General features: G+C 53.5%; 7 protein-coding genes across 7 annotated transcripts; 5 read left to right on the forward strand and 2 right to left on the reverse strand.

Moving 5' to 3' along the window:
- Positions 1–1483: 1483 nt before the first annotated feature.
- Positions 1484–2379, reverse strand: CLUP02_07534 (carbonic anhydrase; the record flags this gene model as incomplete). The annotated part of the gene is made up of 2 exons (XM_049286528.1): positions 1484–2130; positions 2208–2379. The coding sequence occupies 2 exons, from the start codon at positions 2377–2379 to the stop codon at positions 1484–1486; spliced, it is 819 nt and encodes a 272-aa protein (XP_049143671.1).
- A 2434-nt stretch (positions 2380–4813) lies between these two features.
- Positions 4814–5401, forward strand: CLUP02_07535 (uncharacterized protein; the record flags this gene model as incomplete). The annotated part of the gene is made up of 1 exon (XM_049286529.1): positions 4814–5401. The coding sequence occupies one exon, from the start codon at positions 4814–4816 to the stop codon at positions 5399–5401; it is 588 nt and encodes a 195-aa protein (XP_049143672.1).
- Positions 5402–5648: 247 nt separating this feature from the next.
- Positions 5649–6752, reverse strand: CLUP02_07536 (phenylacetaldoxime dehydratase; the record flags this gene model as incomplete). Its single annotated transcript, XM_049286530.1, has 1 exon — positions 5649–6752. One exon carries the CDS (start codon positions 6750–6752, stop codon positions 5649–5651), a length of 1104 nt encoding a protein of 367 aa, XP_049143673.1.
- A 972-nt stretch (positions 6753–7724) lies between these two features.
- On the forward strand, positions 7725–8908 carry CLUP02_07537 (aliphatic nitrilase; the record flags this gene model as incomplete). Its single annotated transcript, XM_049286531.1, has 3 exons — positions 7725–7882; positions 7992–8169; positions 8243–8908. 3 exons carry the CDS (start codon positions 7725–7727, stop codon positions 8906–8908), a joined length of 1002 nt encoding a protein of 333 aa, XP_049143674.1.
- A 541-nt stretch (positions 8909–9449) lies between these two features.
- CLUP02_07538 (nitrogen assimilation transcription factor nit-4) lies at positions 9450–12467 on the forward strand (the record flags this gene model as incomplete). The annotated part of the gene is made up of 9 exons (XM_049286532.1): positions 9450–9476; positions 9602–9696; positions 9761–9833; positions 10040–10796; positions 10854–10986; positions 11086–11304; positions 11371–11526; positions 11626–11827; positions 11904–12467. The coding sequence occupies 9 exons, from the start codon at positions 9450–9452 to the stop codon at positions 12465–12467; spliced, it is 2226 nt and encodes a 741-aa protein (XP_049143675.1).
- Positions 12468–14059: 1592 nt separating this feature from the next.
- Positions 14060–16515, forward strand: CLUP02_07539 (uncharacterized protein; the record flags this gene model as incomplete). The annotated part of the gene is made up of 5 exons (XM_049286533.1): positions 14060–14371; positions 14472–15020; positions 15105–15430; positions 15508–15783; positions 15939–16515. The coding sequence occupies 5 exons, from the start codon at positions 14060–14062 to the stop codon at positions 16513–16515; spliced, it is 2040 nt and encodes a 679-aa protein (XP_049143676.1).
- Positions 16516–17678: 1163 nt separating this feature from the next.
- CLUP02_07540 (glycosyl hydrolase family 43 protein) lies at positions 17679–19205 on the forward strand (the record flags this gene model as incomplete). The annotated part of the gene is made up of 1 exon (XM_049286534.1): positions 17679–19205. One exon carries the CDS (start codon positions 17679–17681, stop codon positions 19203–19205), a length of 1527 nt encoding a protein of 508 aa, XP_049143677.1.
- Positions 19206–19309: the final 104 nt, after the last annotated feature.

Here is a 19309-nt window from a genome sequence, read left to right on the forward strand (position 1 = left end):
CGGCCTGGGATCTCAGCCACGGTGATTGCGCTGAACAGGGCTGTGTTGTAGGTGATCAACAAGAAACCAAGACACCAAGTTACCCAACATGTGGGGAGACGTTGTTTCTCTCGGGTTCATCCAATTGGATCGGGATCGTCTTTTAGATGAAACAAGATGGGTTAATCCGCGTTCGCCCTACTGCTTGTTGAGCGGACGAGTCTTTGGGATGTGAGAGCCGGCAGTGTGGTTCTTGGGGGAGATTTGATGTGGATGGTTTAGGTTGTATCCTGATTGGAGCTTCGCTACCAAGGTTTCTTTTGACTTTTTCTTACTTCGATTGCACCGGTTGCTAGCTGGGTTGGCAGCTCTGCCGGTACTGGAGCGGGGTCTCCAGCCGTAGTCGAGTAAGGTTACGAAGCTGATCCCGGCCATGGCAACGGTAACAAATCATTTTGGTCAGTTTACGCAAGCTTAGTGAATCATATGCTTGATCAGATGGAGAGCAGATTCTGGATGGACGAGATATTAAGAGACACGCCACCGTGACGTACCAGGGCTATGGGAAATGGGGTGACTGAGGCTGGGCCTAGGAAAAAGCATCCAGAAACATTCTTGGCGTTGAGGTCGTGGGCCTGACCAGATGAGGGGCGGGCCTGGGTCAACGGCAAGACATAGGGAACTCCGAGAGCAACTTGATCTAATCGGCAAGATCATAGCTCTTGTTGAAGCTGTACAGTTTTCACATTGTCGTGGTTCTCTTCGTTCTTTCTATCTCTAACACTCACTACTGGCACTGGTGTCTCCTAGAATATCTCAGCGACCGGCAAATCGATCTCTTTCAGGCTTTGAGCCCTAATCGTAGAACTCCTACAGTTTGGCAGACCGCCGTGTTTCCTAACTATATTCGGTATATTTGGGTCAGTGACCCGCCCTCCTGGCATGGTATCGCCCTGCTTCTAGGGCACTAAAATGAATCCGCGACTCATGACCGGCAGACGAGGACCCTTATGACGCGCCTTTTTGAGGGGGTCAATCTCAACCCCAAATCCCCAAAGAGAAGATTGACAGGGCACAGGTGGGCCATCAAGGGGCAGAGCTGTCCGCTCATGTCCGCTAAAGTGGTGGATCAAACCCAGCACAGGGGAAAGGCAATTAAGCTCAATTTAACCTCGTCGTGTCCGTGGAACGAAAACGAACAAGTGTCTTGTGACAAGTGATGGTGAGATAATAAGAGATCTAAATGGTATCAAATGCTGGTCCAAAGAAACTTGATAAAAAATAAAGAAGAGGTCGGCCGACTCATCAAAGGCGTCATAATATCTCGCCGGCGCATCCGTGACCGCCTCTCAAGCTGTTACCCCCGGCCGAAGCGCCGACATGGAGGTCTCAGCCACACACACAACTCCCGCGTCCTGCTCTCCAAGCTCCTCGGCACACACACCAGTGCAGCCAAGCTCAAGCCCCTCTCTACAGATTTCACATCGTGAATTTCGTAGCACTTTCACTCGTTGATGCGATGTTGCCAAACTTCTTGCTCAGCCCTTGCGCTGTATGTGCTCGCGCCCAGAATGGCCCTCATCTGGTCGACGCCCAGAAACATGACCTGACGCGCAACGAACCAGCGGATGCCCTCATGGCAGGGCGGACTCGTCAAGCTGCCGCGGTAGGTCCAGAACTCGTTGAACTGCAGCACGCTGTTCAACGCCGGCATGTGGTCAATCTCGATCTCCTGCTGGACGCCGACGTCGTTGAAGCCGATCATGGGCGGCAGCTGGTTGAAGAAGGTGTTGTTGGCGTTGCCGGGGTCCAACCGGATCGCTAGTACGGCCTTCTCGTGGCCCTCCTCATCCACGTGGACGAGGTGCAGCTCCGCCTTAGACCTGTCGCCGTTAACCGAGTGGTCGGCGGGCGAGTGGATGTGCCAGCCCTTAAGGTAGAGCTTCATGTCGTCGTAGGTGAAGGACGGGTTGCCGGTGTAGACGCCCTCCGGGTGCGTAACGGTGAAGGCGGGGCCGTAGCCCCAATTGTAAAAGTTGCCCGCCGTGTGGTTGGGATAGTTGAACCGGAGGATGTGGTTCAGCGCCAGTCCGTTGTTGAGGCTGAGCGCAATGGGCGATTGCTGCGTGCCGGTCTGGCACAAGGTGTAGTCTGAGTGCCGGCGTCAGTACCTGTACAGTCCAGACCATCAAGGACGATCATTTGGCACGAATGCAACTTTAACTTACTTGGATTGAGGCGGCCCCAATTGAACGAGGCCTCATAGGCCCAGTCCGAAGCCGGCAACGGAGCCATCTCTGCACGCTTCCTGTCTGCCATGGCATAGTGGTTCTGGTGTCCCGCACATGCGAGGACATCAGACGCCATGAGCAGCGCGCCAAGGAATACTGTCGTGATCATTATGATAGCGGGATCTAGAGAGACTAGCTGCGATTTGCGATAGACCTCCGATCGTAACCTATTTACCGTGAGGGCCTCGTCAAGCTTTATACTCTATTACTCGACAGCGAACTGCGGGGCGAAGCGCGGAAATCCTCCTGGTCGGCCTGTATAACCTTTGGGAAGGGGGTTCATTTCCGCCTCCCGTATGCATTGTAACCGGCCTCGAGAAATCCTCCGAGGAGGGAAGGACGAGAACCTCGAGATGCATGACTGGTAGAACGTTGTAACCGCCGGAGCCAAGACATGCTAAGCAAAAAGTAAAGGTAAGGGAGCACTGCTTTATCGTCAGATTCTGAACCCTTGATGCCGCGTTTTCCATGATGCTTGGCGCGCAGGACACTCTCTGGGCGCCGTATTAGAGATGCGCCGGAAATGATGGGCAGAATCAACGCATTGACCCGAGTACAGGGTAAACTCTGCGTCGTTATACCGCTAGCTTTGCGTGAACCCCTCTAAAGGTACCGCTATTATCGCTGTTTTGTCCGTAAATTGCCCGTATTATTAGCCTTTCTTTATCAATCATATCCCGCAAGCTCGGGGCAGAGATGGGACGGTGGCGTAAAATTACAGGATGCGTTAGTTCTGATGGACAGGTCAACCTGGGCACGGCTGGGCACGGCTGGGTGAGATGTGCCCTACTGGTGGCTAAGTCCTTACTCTCTACAGCTTTTTTACACTTGGCGGCGAGGCCGTTGTGTACCTTCGTGTGGCTTGGCTGACGCCTCATCGAACGTGTTTGTGTTTCTACCAAGACTCCGAGGCGGGGAACCTCACCCATTTTCCCTCAATTCCTTGGTCGAGCCCTGGATCACGGCATCTGGAATGGCGCTTGGTCCAAGATTCGTCCGTACTCACGAAATGTTTCTCATCCTCGACTATCTTGGCCCTAGGCAGAGACAGTACCAGTGAACAGAGCAAAAGGCGTTTAGTCCGAGCACGTGGTCAGATTGCCGATGCGGCTTCCTCCGGCGACGCAAAGTCTAGACTCGGACAAGACTTAGACCGCTTATGTGAGATCTCGTCTGGATGCGAATGGAGTCTGGTTAATATCTGATCGTGAATTAATTCGTGGAAACCATGAATGCCAAGAACTACTGCAAGAGTGTAGGCGGCCATGCAAGACATGGGCAATCTGAGACTGGCGCTAGTTCTCAGGAGGGGCCAGCCGGAGGGAGGCTCAACATCGCTTTCAACTTCCTGCCCCCGATTGCTGAGGAAATTTTCTGAATGACTTTCTGTTGATACCTTATCTCTTTACAGGTGGACGACAGTGAATCGTCGGTGGTCATGTCTGCTCGGGGAGTGAAATGGGTACAAGCCATCTTAAGCGGGTGTAGCTTCACTCAATTCTGCCGACAGAGAGTCTCATTTTGAGAGCAAGGATGAATAGAGACAATAAGAAGAGCCGTCGAAGTAGAATGAACTACTACTAGCATCTAAAACCGACTTTCCTGTGCAAAAGAGTATTTCGCGGCTGATAGATACAAACGAGATCAAATAACTCGTCAACGGTAAAAACAAATATTGTGACAGAGCCCAGTCCATATAATTACCTTTTTCTCAAACTACCTCATGACAAGTAGCGCAAAATCACTCTAAGGCCACTTGGCAGAGTCCTCGATTGAATCTGTAGCTAGGATAGTCAGGATTTGGAATCCCGAATACGATCCTGATGTAGACTTACATGCAGGCTGTGCCTAGGCTACATGAATGTGAAGGTATTAAGTAGTACTATCATCTACGAGGACCGACGAAATTGCCATTATTTTTTGTAAACGAGATTCATCCACATCGTTGGCAAGAAAGAGACATTGCGAAGAAGTGCTTCTGTGGAAGGTGAAAGCCATGTGATACCAAATACAGAGATAGGATACACACCACGGAAAGTATGGCTTTCCATGGATTGCAGGCGCACGAATAATCCGGTTAAGTAGCTGATATGAATAAGGAGAAATTCCGAAGCATCTTGGTAGGCCTGAGCAACTTGCCTAAGTGGACATACGTCAACATGGGACGTGGCGTCGTGTTGAACCGCAACCTTGTAGGCCACATAAGGTGGGCTAATGTTTGATCGAAGCTTCGGCCTGAAGCGTTGGGACAAGACGGCACTGACTTCGCTATCAAGGTGCTGACCACTGGGTTTCCCACACTTTCCTTCTCCATCGAATTTCACATTCATCTGTTCCGTATACATCAACATTACCCATCACGGAATATCAATACAGGGTGAGTACATACAAATTCTCATACAATATTGGACTCATTCTCCAGTATGCGGTGCAAGAAATGTAGATGTGGCCGTAGGAAGAGAAGCTTACAAGAGGTAGATCAGCCACACCAGATAAATATTCACGTCACAGCTGCCAAGTGAGACTCTCGTCGAGGAAAGAAAATGGACTCACGCTGGGCTCTCACAGAAGAATGGTCCAAAGAGCAGGGCAAATTCACCATTTGGGACCAGGAATCCGACGACGCTGAAGCCCAATTCATTTACATCACGCCAACCACCGAAGATGACGCAAGCCTCGAGAAAGACACCGCGGTTTCCCACATAGGACGCCGACAAGAGCTCGAGCCAGGCATTTCGCCAGAACAAGCAGACTTCGACGATGTCAAAAGACCTTACAGGTGCGACGAGTCGAATCTCGCACCGGTCGAAGTATGCAAGATCCTCCTATGGGAAGTTCAGCCTGCTCTGGCACGCTACACGACAAAGAAGAAGCCGCGTCGGTACTGCCTTGACCACGAGAAAGGCAAGTGCTGCATCGGCCACCGAATAGGCCCCGCGCAGAGGGCAAATATCAGACAAGGAACATTTCCACGATTGGGCGAGGCCTTGACTAAGCTTATCTACTTCTGTACGAATACGAATAGGATGAATGGCATGACTTCGGGCGAATGTAGGGTGACAGTGTATGGTATTGATGGTACTGCGTGGGTTGATAATGGCTTTATCGCCGACCCAGTGAAGGATACTTAGTTGAGGAATGTGTTCTTTGGTTCACTATGAGCCAGTTGATATATCGAGAGTTTGGAAACGGGCGGGAGCGTTTGGGTAACGATGTAAGGTAGTTTTGCGATTGGACACATTGACTGACTGCGTACCACCTTCATGACCAAGGAAATCAGGGACAGAAGGCGAGTGCTAGCCAAGGAAAAAACGTCCATCACTCCCCCACGTTGAAAACAGAACGTGTCCAATGAAGTACTCATTTAATTATAACCAATCATTGCAAAGAACTCAGCATCCCCGTCCTATCATGACACCCAATGTACTCGAAGACCTGCTGCTCAGGCTCCAGAACCAGAACCTCATGGAACAATGCCAAGGACATCTGATCCCCCAACCTCTTGGCATACTTTGCGAACTCGCCAAAGATGGCCAGGTGCGTTCTGTGCTCTTTACTCCAGCGCTCCAGCGAGGCGAGGTTGTCAAAGTACGCCAGCCCGAAAGTCCGATCATGCCCGCCCTTGGCCGTCACGGGGTCGACGATCTCCATGAAGCGGCAGCTGAAGCAGCCAACCTCGTCGCCGTGGTCGCGGAGGTATTCCATGCCCCTGGTCAGCGGCGGCTGCATCGCATCGAGGTAGATTTGCCGCTCTTCGGGGAGCGCTGCGGACCAGTCCTGTCCGGAGCGGATGACGGTGAGGTTCTTCTTGCCTTGTACGCGGACCCTCTCCGGCAGATGGGTTTCACCGTTTTGTGACGTTGATCCGTTGGCCTTCTGCTTGCTTTCTTCTTCCGGATCTCCGAGAAGTTCGTCTGTCTGGGATACGGGCAGGCGATCTCTCATGCTCCCCCAGTAGACGTGTTCCTTGATGGGTCCACTGACGCTGTCTCTCATATGTGCCGCACCCTCCGGCACGGCCGTCGAGAACACAGTCTCGAACCGGTCGGCCGTCGGAAGAAACACCTCCAAGAACCATCCATGCCGCGGCTGGTCCCCGGGCTTCGCCTCACTCCACCACGTCCGGAAACCGCTCTCAGTAGACCACTCCTCGTACGCGGTCTTGCTCGGCCAGTACGCAAACACAGCAACATTATAGAACCCCCGATTATCTACCACAGCAGCGGCTTCGTGAAAGGCCGGGCGCGAGTCCGGAGCGACTCGGTCGGAGGTCGTGAAGGAGGCTATCGTCTTCAGGGCACCGCCGTCGTTGAGGTCTGCGGATGCGTACTGGGCGCCGATGATGGCCATGACTATGTCTTTAATGGTCTTGGGAAAGCGCGAACTGTATAGCTCGAAGGGGGGCGTGAAGCCGGGTGGTGTCCTTGCAGGTACGGTGCGCTCTTTGCGGAGCCATTCTGGGATTGCGGATTCGAGTTCCATGGCGGCGACTGTGTGTTTCGGTGAAGGGTTGAGATAGTAGTGTGGGGGGACAAGTCAACAATATGGCGGTTCTCTTTTGAAGACCTAGGGTTACGTCTGGAGGATATAGATGACGTTCATCCTATAATCATTGCGGGCTTAAATATTCCGCAATCTCATCTTGCCGGATTAGTTGCCAAAACACTTGTCAAGCTATTCTAGAAACGATTCAAACGAAGTTGTGGTGTGAACACCACTAGTGAGGATATCAGATAATGTGCACGTAATTGGGACGGAACAGACGGGCAGTGAGGTCATACAATTCAGGGATCCGACGAGGAGAAGTGAAACCTTCATGTTTACAAAGATGGTTCGGGCGCATTACTCCCAATTCCAACCAACGGCATAATCGATAATACCAAGCTAATCATGGATGCACTAGATAGGATAGTGCTCAACCGGTGAAGCTAACCCCACCACGCGGATCGCGTGCATTACTCTTGTCTGCAGGCTTCAACCCCTCTCCCTCACCGAATTACCCCGGATTTCATTGATAGCGCGCTAGTGGCTCAGCTCGGGAAGTGACACGACATCAGACGGAGGGACCAACGATGCGGATAGGGTATTGCTTAACCGTTGGGAAAATCTGGGGAATATGTAACTTGTAGGAGATAGAAGGGCGGCTGGGTCGGGTTAGTTTGTGATGTTCTTTTTGGCAGTAAACAGACGATCTCCAAATGTGTAGGATAGGATAGTGCTGAGCCGCTCGCGATGCGGCACAGGAGAACCCCTCATCTAGATATGTTCGTTGGAGCAGGCGGAAAAGAATAGCCTCGCTTTTGAGCTACAAAAGAGAGAGAATCTGCCCGTGAATGAAGTCGGTCCAGATGAATATCATCCAGCAATCCAACAGAGCCTCTCATTTGACCTCATAAACCCTTAATACCCAATCACTCTTACCTTAAAATCCACTCCGGATATCTCATAATAGAAATGGCTCCCAAGCTCAAGATCGCAGCCATCCAAGCCGAGCCTGCCTGGAACGACCTCGAGGGCGGTGTTACCAAGTCCATCGCTCTCATCGAGGAGGCTGCCAGCAAGGGCGCCAATGTCGTCGGCTTCCCTGAGGTCTTCATTCCCGGATACCCATGGTGAGTGAGAATTGAGACACACACATCCTCCCCATTTTTCTCGTCCGCGACGGTTCCTTTCGTTTCGCTCTCCGCGTCAATGGTTTGGCTAATTTCTTACCGTCGAAAGGAGCATCTGGGCCAAGTCTCCCACCGATAATGCCGCCTTCATGGACGAGTACTTCCGCAACTCGCTCGTCAAGGACTCTGACGAGATGAAGCGCATCTGCGCCGCCGTCAAGGAGGCCGGTGTGTTTGTCGTTCTCGGATACAGCGAGAGATTCAAGAACACTTTGTACATTGCCCAGGTAAGGCACTTGCCTCTCCCTTCTCACCTCTCTTTTTCTCTCAATGAGAACGCTTTCTCACACCTCAAAACAGTCCTTCATCGATGAGAACGGCGTCATCGTGCACCACCGCCGTAAGATCAAGCCGACCCACGTCGAGCGCGCCTACTGGGGCGACGGCCAAGGCGAGTCCCTGCAGACCGTCGCGCCTAGCACGCTCCACCCCTCGGTCAAGATCGGTGGGCTCAACTGCTGGGAGCACACGCAGACGCTCCTGCGCTACTACGAGTACGAGCAGGACGTCGACCTGCACGTCTCCAGCTGGCCCGTCCTCTGGCCTCACCCGACCGACAAGGACGGCGTCAGACAAGCCGACTGGCCTCACCACATCACGGACGAGATGAGCATGCGCTTCTCGCAGGTGGTGGCACTCGAGGGTGCGTGCTTCGTCATGGTCTGCACGCAGGTCGTCAGCGAGGAGTCCAAGAAGCGGTGCCGCATCGACGAGTTCGGGTACGCGACAAACTCGGTCGGCGCGGGTGGCGGCTTCAGCATGATTTACTCCCCCTTTGGCGAGGAGCTGGTGAAGCGCCCGCCGCCTGGGGAGGAGTGCATCTTGTATGCCGATGTCGACCTCGCGGAGAAAGCCAAGGCGAAGCAGAACCTCGATATTGTCGGACACTACTGCCGTCCTGACCAGCTGAGTCTGCGGGTGAACAAATACCCTGCGCGTCCCGTTCACTACGCGGCCGACCCTTGAGAGGAGGATATGAGGATGAAGCAATGATGAGATCAGAGGCTGTTTCTAGTTAGTAGTGACGGATGATGAAGAATTCCCAGGAAGAGATATATCCGTTGGCGAACTTGTCGGATGAGTGTCTTTTGTTGTCAAGTAGAGAGTAGAGGAAGTTGAGCGGCATATAATTAGTTGTGACTTCGCTTAGTTAGTAATTATCTTCATTCTCTCTCTCAAAATAATTCCCCTCCTACTACCTCAGCTTTGAGTCTCAGCTGAAGCCCCCCCCCCCTTCATTCCCCTTTGTGTTTTAGAGTTTGGTCTAGTAGAAGCAGACGGGTGGATTGGGCGGAGCTTTTTCGATAACTGAGCGTGCGTTGATTGGGGAAGTGCGGGGTTCTCCCTCTCCCTTTTTTCTTTTCTTTTCATAACTGAAGCGCGTCGTTGGCTCCCTTCCCCTCCTCCATGATCCATCCCATCGGTAGTTGAATTATATTGAAACTGCGGTCTCTATTACCACATCGTCGGGACCTGTCAGAAACACACATCCACACTGACTTGCTGGATGGAAAATGCCTCTTCTGTCAGCCGAGTAAAATCTAGCCGACTGGGCCCATATTTGCGCTTATTTGCTTTCCTTGCTCTCATACACAGTACTCCCCCCTCCAGAACATGCCCGCGTGTACCGACTATACGGGCTTTTGATACTCACCTGAGCCATGTCGACCTCTCTTCCCCAACGGCAGCCCGAAGGCAAAAAGAGACAGCGGGTCTCCATCGCCTGCCTCGCGTGCCGGCAGAGACGCATGCGAGTAAGTCGTTTCCCCGTTCATAGCCTACCTCCCAACACTTCCCTTTCGCCATTCTTCCTTGTAGTGACACCAGAAACCCCGCCAGTGCGATGGACAGCAGCCCATCTGTGGCTCTTGTACGAGGAGAGGCACCGAGTGTGAGTTTCAGCACGCAGACAATAAACGCCGGTAAGTCGTGAACTAAGGGCCTCCCCCCTTCTCTCTCCCTCCCCCTCCCCCTCTCCCCTTTCCAAAGGCCCCAAGCCCCAAGCTCCAACCCCCCCCCCCCTTCTCCGGTCTCCCCGCGAGTCCCACAAAGATGTGGATCTCATCACGACCGGTTCGTGCTTGCTGCCGCTGACAGCCACGGCCGTGTGTCACCGTCCCCAGACCACCCAGCAAGAAATACGTAGAATCCCTGCAAGCCCGGATCCGACATCTAGAAGCCCAAGTCGTCGCCCTAGGCTCCCAGCCGGCCTCCGGCGACCTCGCCGCCGAGACTACCGAGGACCACGACCCGCAAGACGACAGCGCCGGCGACGACGACGATGACGGAGGCGGTCCCCTCTCGGACCTCACCGGCCTTGTCGGCCGCCTCAACGTGACCGAGGACGGTCAGCTGCACTACTTCGGCTCCCAGTCCTCCTACAACCTCGTCCACGAACAACCGCGCGACTCAGCCACGGATCCGCGTGAGCCCTCCCTCAAGATGCAGCGTCAGGGCCTCCTCGCCGCCGCGCAGCTAGGTAAGATGGTCACCGTCCCGGACGAACTGCAAGCCCACCTCCTCGAGCTCTACTGGCGCTGGCAGAACCCGTGGAACTACGTCATTCACAAGAGCGCCTTTTTGCGGAGCTACCGCGGCGAGGATGACGGGACGTATTGTTCACCATTGTTGCTGTGTTCCATCTTTGCTATTGCGGCGCGGTATTCTGATCGTCCCGAGCTGCGGTCCGTGCCGGATGATCCTAGTACCGCTGGGGATGCGTTTGGCGAGCACGCCAAGATTCTGCTCTTGTATGAGAGTGAGGCGCCGACGATTACGACGGTGCAGGCTGCGTGTCTCCTTGCGCTGAGGATCATGTCGGATGGTAAGGAGGCTTTGGGGTGGCTATACTCTGGTATGTTGTGTTGTTGCATTTCAAAATTTATGAAGTTGACCTGCTAATGAATACAAGGAAACGCAACGAGGATGGCACATAACCTTGGGCTTCATCTCGATTGTTCCAAATGGGCCACTGCCGGTCTGCTCACCGAAGAAGAGGCTGAAGCGCGGAAAGTGACGTGGTGGGGATGTTATGTCGTCGATAAGTGAGCAGTCTGCTTTTGTTTTCGCTTCTTCCTATTCTCACTTGGAATGTTCCATCTCACATGAGATTGTGATAGAGCAGCTAGCTGACATATCCCAAGGCTCTTTTCAACTGGGCTGGGCCGGCCAAGTAGCACGCCAAAGTCCACCATTTCCTGCCCAAAACCCAGCATAGACAGCAACGAAGAGTACACTCCATGGCTACCGACGTCAGACACGCTGGGCTCCGAAAAGTCTCTCGGGGTCCATTCACACATCTCATCAACAGCTTGTCATGTGTCAGAGACGTTTACCATTGCTTGCGAATCAATGGACATAATGTATGTTGGCCCTAGCCTCACGCTCATTCTGATTTGCGAACTCTTCTAACGCATTGTCTCTTTTAGATACGCCGCTAACAGCAAACTCTCGACACGAGAAATTGAAGACGTCGTTAGCAAAACTGACGTGCAGTTGCGGACGCACTACAGAGAGCTGCCGAGCTATCTTCGCTTGCCGGCCTCGCCCAAGGTCCCGATGCTTCCTCACGTTTGTCTTTTTCAGTACGTTCTTCTCTGACAGTATTGCGATGTTCCCCTACTTCTCTCGAGAGGCAAGCGAGCAGGGCAATGGGTCATGACTAACAAATGATTCTACTGCAGCATTCAATATCATGCACACTTAATCCTCTTACATAGACCGCTCGTTCATAAGCGAAAGAGACGTTCGGTCAGCGTAAATACGCCAACCGATGACGGCAGCATCGATGGAGATGGATACGACAACCAGCACATGGCAACATGCCGTCACTCGGCGGCTGAGATTTCGAGGTTGCTGCGCATCTATAAGCAGCAATACACGCTGGTAAGCGCTTTCTCCCCTCTCGTTTACGGATTTGTCCCCCTACCGAGGATTGGTTCACATCTCATACTTTGAACAGCGGCGTATCCCCATTGCTGCGGTCCACCTGTGCTTCTCGGCCGTGGTAATCCACCTAATTGATGCCCGGCCATCGAACCCCAACCGGCAGCAGGCGATACGGCACTTACAGACGTGCGTTGATGCTCTGCGAGACTTGCGGACAGCGTGGTGCGCGTGGAGCGACAGGGCCTTGCGAGCGGCGCGGCTCTTGGCGAGAGAGTGGTACCAGTGTGAAGATGTCTCACTTTTGCAGCATTGGGGTGGACTCAGCGGGGTCGAGGGCAGCATTTCTGGACCAACGGCAAACGCAGCAGCAGCAGCCGCCGCCGCTACGGGAGTTACCGTTGGTATACCGAACACAAATGACCAACAGCAACAAAACCAGCACCAGTCGTATCAACAAGGTGGGACTGCGGACGCGGACAGAATGATGGGTCAAGGGCAGACAACGGATGGCGATGGCCAGGGCGATCCTCTGGCTTTTCTTTTTGACGTGGCCACGCCTGACCAGTACACGGATAGTCTGGTGAAGGAATGGCTGGCGGAGAGTGGTTACGATGTGTTGAATACGGTCGTCGAGTGAAGTCGATGAGTAATCTTAGCGGGCGTCTTTGGTGTGTCTGAATGTCTCGGTATATCTCGCCTTTGGTGTGGAGAGCCTTCGAGGGAGATGGATGCTTTCTCTAGCTTGTCAGTGTGTATCAGCGTCTTGTCTATCGGTAAGAAGACGGATACTTAGCAGAGACTAGGTATACTCGGTCAAGAATGTCGCGTCAAGGGGACAATACGGCAATTCCAAGTCGCAGCAACGCCGAGTCCAGCTGAATGACTCGTGTTATATGGGCTAGTCCAAGCCGTCTGACGCAAGAGAGGGGTCTCAGGTCCAGCGCCGGCGGCAGGTGCCGATGTATAAAAGGACAGATTGAGGTGTAATGCAAAGCGGCGGTTGAATTATGCAACATTATGCTCAAGATCGCTGACTGGTGATTCCCCTTTGAGACTAGCAGCATAGCTTAGCTCGGAGGGTACGGAGCGTCGTCCGCAAACTCTGGGGCCCTTGGTGCCCCTTGGTGTCTCTTGGTGTGCCTTGGAGGGTGGTCAATGGCATGGTTCAACCCGCACGGGACAGCCGCTGACGGGTTTGATGCCCGATTTGATGCAGATTGACGGTGAATTCTGTCGGAGTGCGTTGGCCCTTTTTGCTGGTCTGATTGCTCCGTCTCATTTCTTCCCCCTCCTTTGTGATTTTTTGTCTCTGGTCTCCGTATCCGTCAGATTGTGCTGTTGTTTGTGGTTCTGTTTTTTTTTGTCAGGACCCTTTTTTGGTGATGGTGTTTTTGGCACTTTCCATCGTGTTTTCCCTCCCAACTGCCATTGTTCCTGCCTCCGTCGCAGTTATTAGGTCCTACCAAATCGGTTTCGCTTTCCACATCACAGATCGACCTTACCTTCTCCCTTTTTCACTTTCCCATGCTGCCATCGGTGGAGGGGTGTACCCAGAACCCACCCAATATCAGGAGCGTGCTCCGAACCCCTCCCATTGGCTGGCAACACCCGTACAGCCAATGGGAGCACCTCCTCACATGGACCCACGTGATGGGTATCTGACCTGGGCCCACCGATCGAGATTCGAGACCTTTCACTGTCCAGTCACCAGTGTGTTCCTTCCTCTTCCCGAAATCCCAACTGAGCAAGCAAGCAGCCGGGTGGGATAATTGAGAGAGAAAGAGCGGAAGCCGCACTCGCACTGCACCTGCATGGAGTTTGCGATTTACCCTCGGTCGTTCCTGCTTACCCTCTTTCTTTTCTCTTGCATTTCATTTCGTATTGCTTCTATCCGAGTCTACCGGTATTTTACCCTCCAAGGAAAGAGCGAGTCTGACAAATCTGGCAACCCGCGCAGACTTGCATTGCAGTCCCTCTCACCGGGGAAGGAGAGAGAAAGTGAAGGGAAAACGCAACAAGGGGAAAGAGCTGGTCCATGCGTTTTGGGGGTTGAGGTGAAATTCCTCAGCAAACTGTCGTTGGAACATCAAAAAGTGCCACGGCCAACCGTCTCATCCGGAACAGACCGATAAATCAACCCAGGAAAAGAAACGAACAAGACAAAAGGCGGAAAAATACAGCAGAAAAAAAGGGAGGGAGGACAAGGCAAAGCGGTCAAGCTTGAATCTCATGTCGCTCCCAGCAAAGCGTCGTCGCGTTATTCTACCCGCACCGGGCGCCCAACCCTCCGGATCGTTCCCATCAACTTCATCATCACTGGTAACAACGCCGTCTAATCAGCCATCCGCCTCGGGACGCGGATCGATCGGAGGAATTGGGAGTAGCGAGGAACCGTTGTTTGGGAATGACACGAGTCGCGATCTTCAGTCCAGAAGTCAGAGCATCGACTCATCCTCAGCCGATGCCAAGAAGCCCAGGACCGCTTCCAAACGACAGGTTATTGCAGTTGCTTGCGATAACTGCCGCCGGAGAAAGGCAAAGGTGAGTCAAACAATCACTGACGCAAACTTACCTCTCTCCCTTCACAAGAGAGAAAGAGAGGGGGTTGGCAACCATGATCCGAGACTGAGAGATTCCACAGTGCGACGGCCATCGCCCAAAATGCCAACACTGCTCCAAAAGGGGCGTCGAGTGCCATTATGAGGCCAACCAGGGCGAGACCGTGAGTCTCGCGCTCAAGCGCAAGGCAAACGACCTCGAAAGTGAAAATGTCCAGTACAGGGAGCTTTTTCGCATGGTCTGCACCAAATCCGAGGACGAGGCAAAGGAGATTTTTCGCCGTATACGCCTGTCTGGTGACCCCCTCAGAGTCCTCGAATCCATCCGCCAAGCAGAAATTCTGCTCCCCTCTCTCCCCGTCAATGACCGCGTGAGCGATTCGCGTCTAGCAAAGCTCAACGAAAGGGCAATGGAAAACAGCCTCCTCCGCGTGCCGGCAAAACCCTGGACCACAGTCGCAGACGATGGTATAGTCTCCGAGTTAATTACCGACTTTTTCAGCTGGGACAATGCCAGTTGCTTTCCCGCCATTGAGCAGGACTTGTTCCTCGAGGACATGAGGTCCGGAAACATCAAGCGCGCCAAGTGGTGTTCCCCTATCTTGGTCAACGCAATGTGTGCAGTCCGTGCTGTAAGTCCTCCCTCTTCTGCACATTTTTCTCGGCACTTCCTACAATCTCAATAGAGCATATCGTGACTAACACTTCTCTGAAAGCCATTCGTCGCAACCGTCAAAGAATTTCATACCTACACAGGTCAAGATCTGGCGAGGCAATTCCGGGAAGAGGTTATGCAGCTGGTGGAAAAGAGCCATGGCCGGGCGTCAATCCCTACAATCCTTGCCCTTGTCCTCGTGGACTGGTCAGCGAGTATTGCAGGCGACGAGGCCAGCGCCAAAATGTACCGCTTCATGGCCTGGGAAAGGTACAAACGCTTCAAACCGGAGCGACGCTTCGCCCAGCTCAACAAAGACGATCCCAACGATGCGATTGAAATGCTCGTCATCTCGAAAGCTGTGTGGGCCATTTTCTTGATGGAGAGGTACGCACCCCCCTTCCACAACGAAACCACCCAACTGTCAGGATCCCCAATATCAAACTGACACTTTGCCTCGATAGCCGCGTATCGTATTTCTACAATTCAACCGCAGATATCCCACCTCCGTCAATACCCAAGCTTTTCGACAACTGCGGACGCGACACACTAGAGCCTCTGGGCAACGTCGACGTTCTCGGTCGACCCTATCTAGAATCTACAAACCTGATACCAATCATCCCTGGAATTGCAACGGTTGTATCCAATCTCGCCAGGCTACAGTATGATGTCATGTCGTACCTCACGTCTGGCAGTACCATCAAGGGAAGCATCGAAGATTTGAGGCGCAAGAAGCACTGGTATTGCAGATTGCAGGAGTTCAGGGAAGCGTTACCCAAACGCTTTCAAATAGAATACAACTTCACTCCTGCAACTTGCTTCTTGAGGCAAGTTTAACAATTCCGGTCGTCATTGGCGAGATAATGAAACAGGGAATCATGCTAACATCAATCAGGATGCATGAGAACGAGCTAGCCTATGCTGTCCTCCAGTCACTCAGCCCATCAACCATCTTCGACACTCCCTTCACCCCACACTCAACAACCGTGAAGTCCCTCTGTCTTCAGCACTGCATCTCCGACACAACCCTCGCAGAGTCATACCTACAAAGATACTGTACGCACTCGTACATCACCCGCGTCATGTTTGTGGCCATGCAACACCTCATGCCCTACCTCAACGAAGGCCACGCTGCCACAAATGACCTCTTCACCCGCCTCTGCATGATGGGCGGTATCTCGGCGCGCGTCGTCCGAATGTCAATGTACCTCCTTCAAGCGGTGCAGGCCATGGCCTGGGCAATGAAGCAGGACATTCCGGCCACCGCGAGGCCTTACCTCGATCCCTGGGTGAGGCTGGCAATCCAGGAGAGTGAGACAAAGGCACCGAGCTACGCTGTTCCGGACCGCGATGAGATCAAGGCCCTTCTGGCCGACGATGACCAGAGCGATGGAGGATCTGGCGAGAGCGGCGCCGAACTGTGGGCATTGGTGGAGAAGTGGGCTCTCAGCACTGGAAAGGGTCTCCCATGATTTGTTCATATATTGAACAGGGAGCCTGGCGTTTCGGAATAGTCTGCATGGCATGTGGTGCAAGCGTGTTTGGTCATGACTGGGAGTGAAGGATCTTTTTGAGCATTTACCATGCCTGTGGTGGTCATTAGCGGAACAGAGATTTAGGCTGCGCGAGCTGCCATTGTTGCTGCCAGATCATGACCAAAGGCTGATGCAACATCGTAACAGTGAACGCTCGAAGCCATCGAGGCTCACTCCACGCACAGAAGCTGGGCAAGTGCCCGCGGGCACCAAAGGATCGAGAAGACTTACCGTACCTCCATGGGACCATCATCGACATCTTTGAGTGGCCCGGTTGTTCCGAAGTCTTGGCTATCGAGAGTGCATCGAATTGCGCACCAATCAGGGCTAGCGATTCATTCGGCGAATTGTCAACGTTGTCTTAAGCATATGACTGGGGGTAAGGAGATTGATGTCACCTTCCCACTTCGTAGCGGCAACCCCCCTCCAGCTTCTCCAGATGAAGCAGATGTGGACACTTGAGTTAAGCTTGATAGATCCCACCGGAGTCCCGTCCGTACTTGCAGTACCGTTCGGTGCTGTTCCGAGTCCCTTGCGTTCGTCTGTACACATCGAGAATGCGAGTATGTCATGAAGAGCCTATTCCGCAAAGTCGCAGCACCTCGTATCCTTCAACTTCCACGAAAGCTCTAGCTTAGCTGCCTTTACCTGTTCTAGGCCTGTCTCCTTGATTCTAAGTTGTTAGCCACATCCCGTTCCATCCTCCCGTCCCCTCACTCTCCTTCACACGGGCTCTCTCGAGGCCACCAAACGCTTGCGAGTCCGGAGATATGCCTTCCGTCGATATTCGATGTGCACCTTGCTTGAACGGGGCTTTCGGTATATACATGTTATGATACGAGGAACGAAAAGATATGCACCTCTAGTGTCACATCCGTCAAGTCTCCGCAAACGCGCAACGACGATACTTCTTTCTACCCTTGCAATTGATCGGCCTTTTTCAACCAGGCAAGTTACGTCTCAAATCAAGTCCTTAAATGTAGAAAATCTCAAGCCATATAAGCTGACATCCGGCGCTGGTCCGACTCTCTCCCACGTTACTTGTCAGTACTTACGGCAATTACAGCTCCTCCGCAGGCTTCGCTCAGCCTATCATTAAAATGCCTTCTCTAGCCTCTGTCGTCGTCACTCTCCTCCAAGGCCTATGCGTTGCGGTCCAGGCCCAAACAACAATCACTTCCACCGGAAACCCCATCATCGCCGATGGAACCTACTACACAGCAGACCCAGCCCCCTTGGTCGTGAACAACACCATCTACATCCTCACCGGCCGAGACACCGCCCCCGCAAGCCAAAATGCCTTCATAATGAACGAGTGGGAGATGCTCAGCAGCACCGATCCGCGCCCCTCTGGAGCACAGTGGCAGCTACGCACCAATATTGCCCGCCCGGAATCCGTCTTCAAGTGGGCTGCGTCCGGAACTGCCTACGCCTCTCAAATCGTGCAGGGCCCGGACAAGAGATTTTACCTCTACGCCCCCGTCACGCAGGCCTCGACTTCGAACTCTGATCGGTTCGCTATCGGGGTTGCTGTCTCGGCCAACCCCTGGGGTCCTTTCACAGATGCTCACCCCAGTGGGCCTATCCTCTCGCAGTCCGTCCCATCGCCAGGGAACACCATTCAGAATATCGATCCGACAGTCCTCCTCGACGATACCGGGAGGGTCTATCTCTACTGGGGCACATTCGGTCAGCTCCGTGGCATCGAACTCGCGACAGATATGGTCACAACCATCGGACAAGCCATATCAGTTAACAGCTTAACGGGCTTCTTCGAGGCTCCATGGCTTCTTAAGCGTCAGGGAACGTACTACATGCTCTACGCCGCCAACAACGCCGGCCCAGATTCGCCATGCACCCCGACATCCTACCATGCCTGTATCGCCTACGGAACCGCCTCCTCGCCCTTAGGCCCGTGGACCTTCAGGGGCGTGATGCTAGACATCGTCTCTTCGACCACGTCACACCCGGGTGCATTTGAGTTGAACGGCCAGTGGTACCTAGTCTACCACACCCGAGATGCCACAGGAGGTGGCCACTTCCGCCGCAGCATAGCCCTAGACTCCATGACCTGGGACGACAACCAGTCACCCCCGCGTATCAACAAAGTCATCCAGACGCGTCGCGCTCAGCCCGCCGCGCCAGCAACCCGCAACATCGCGACCAAAGCCACAGCAAGCTCCGTAAACCGCACCCCGATTCAGTACTGGATCAAATCGATCAACGACGCATGGGTCCCCGGGAACCCCCTTCCGCCAGACTACTGGTGCTCCTACGACGGCGCCGCCTCCCCGCAGACCAACACGCTCGTGTTGACGTGGCCTTTGGCGGTGACGCTGAACGGGGCGAGGATGGTGCTTTTCGCTGATCAGCCTGCTGGGTCGAATATCGGGGTGCCGCCTCCTGCGAGCTGGCGGATCGAGTACTTGAACGGGAGCGGTGCGTGGATCGCGGTCACGGCGACGTCTGCGTATCCTACTGCTGTTACGGATAACCCTGCGATTGTCAACTTTAACCAGGTTTCGACCAAAAGTATTCGTGCGGTTTTGGTGGCTTCTGGTGGGAATGGACAGTTTGGTGGTGTTGGAGTCAAGGAGTTTGAGGCTCTTGCTCCTACTGCGCAGTGAATATCCAGAGAGCACGATATGAGAGGAACGTGCGTGCAGAGCATTGAGAGTCCCAGCCCTCGTTGAATATTACGTATCTTTCGATCAAGCTTCCGTAGGTCTTG

Source organism: Colletotrichum lupini, chromosome 4 (assembly GCF_023278565.1).
Source record: "Colletotrichum lupini chromosome 4, complete sequence".
In the NCBI taxonomy this organism is placed as follows: domain Eukaryota; kingdom Fungi; phylum Ascomycota; class Sordariomycetes; order Glomerellales; family Glomerellaceae; genus Colletotrichum; species Colletotrichum lupini.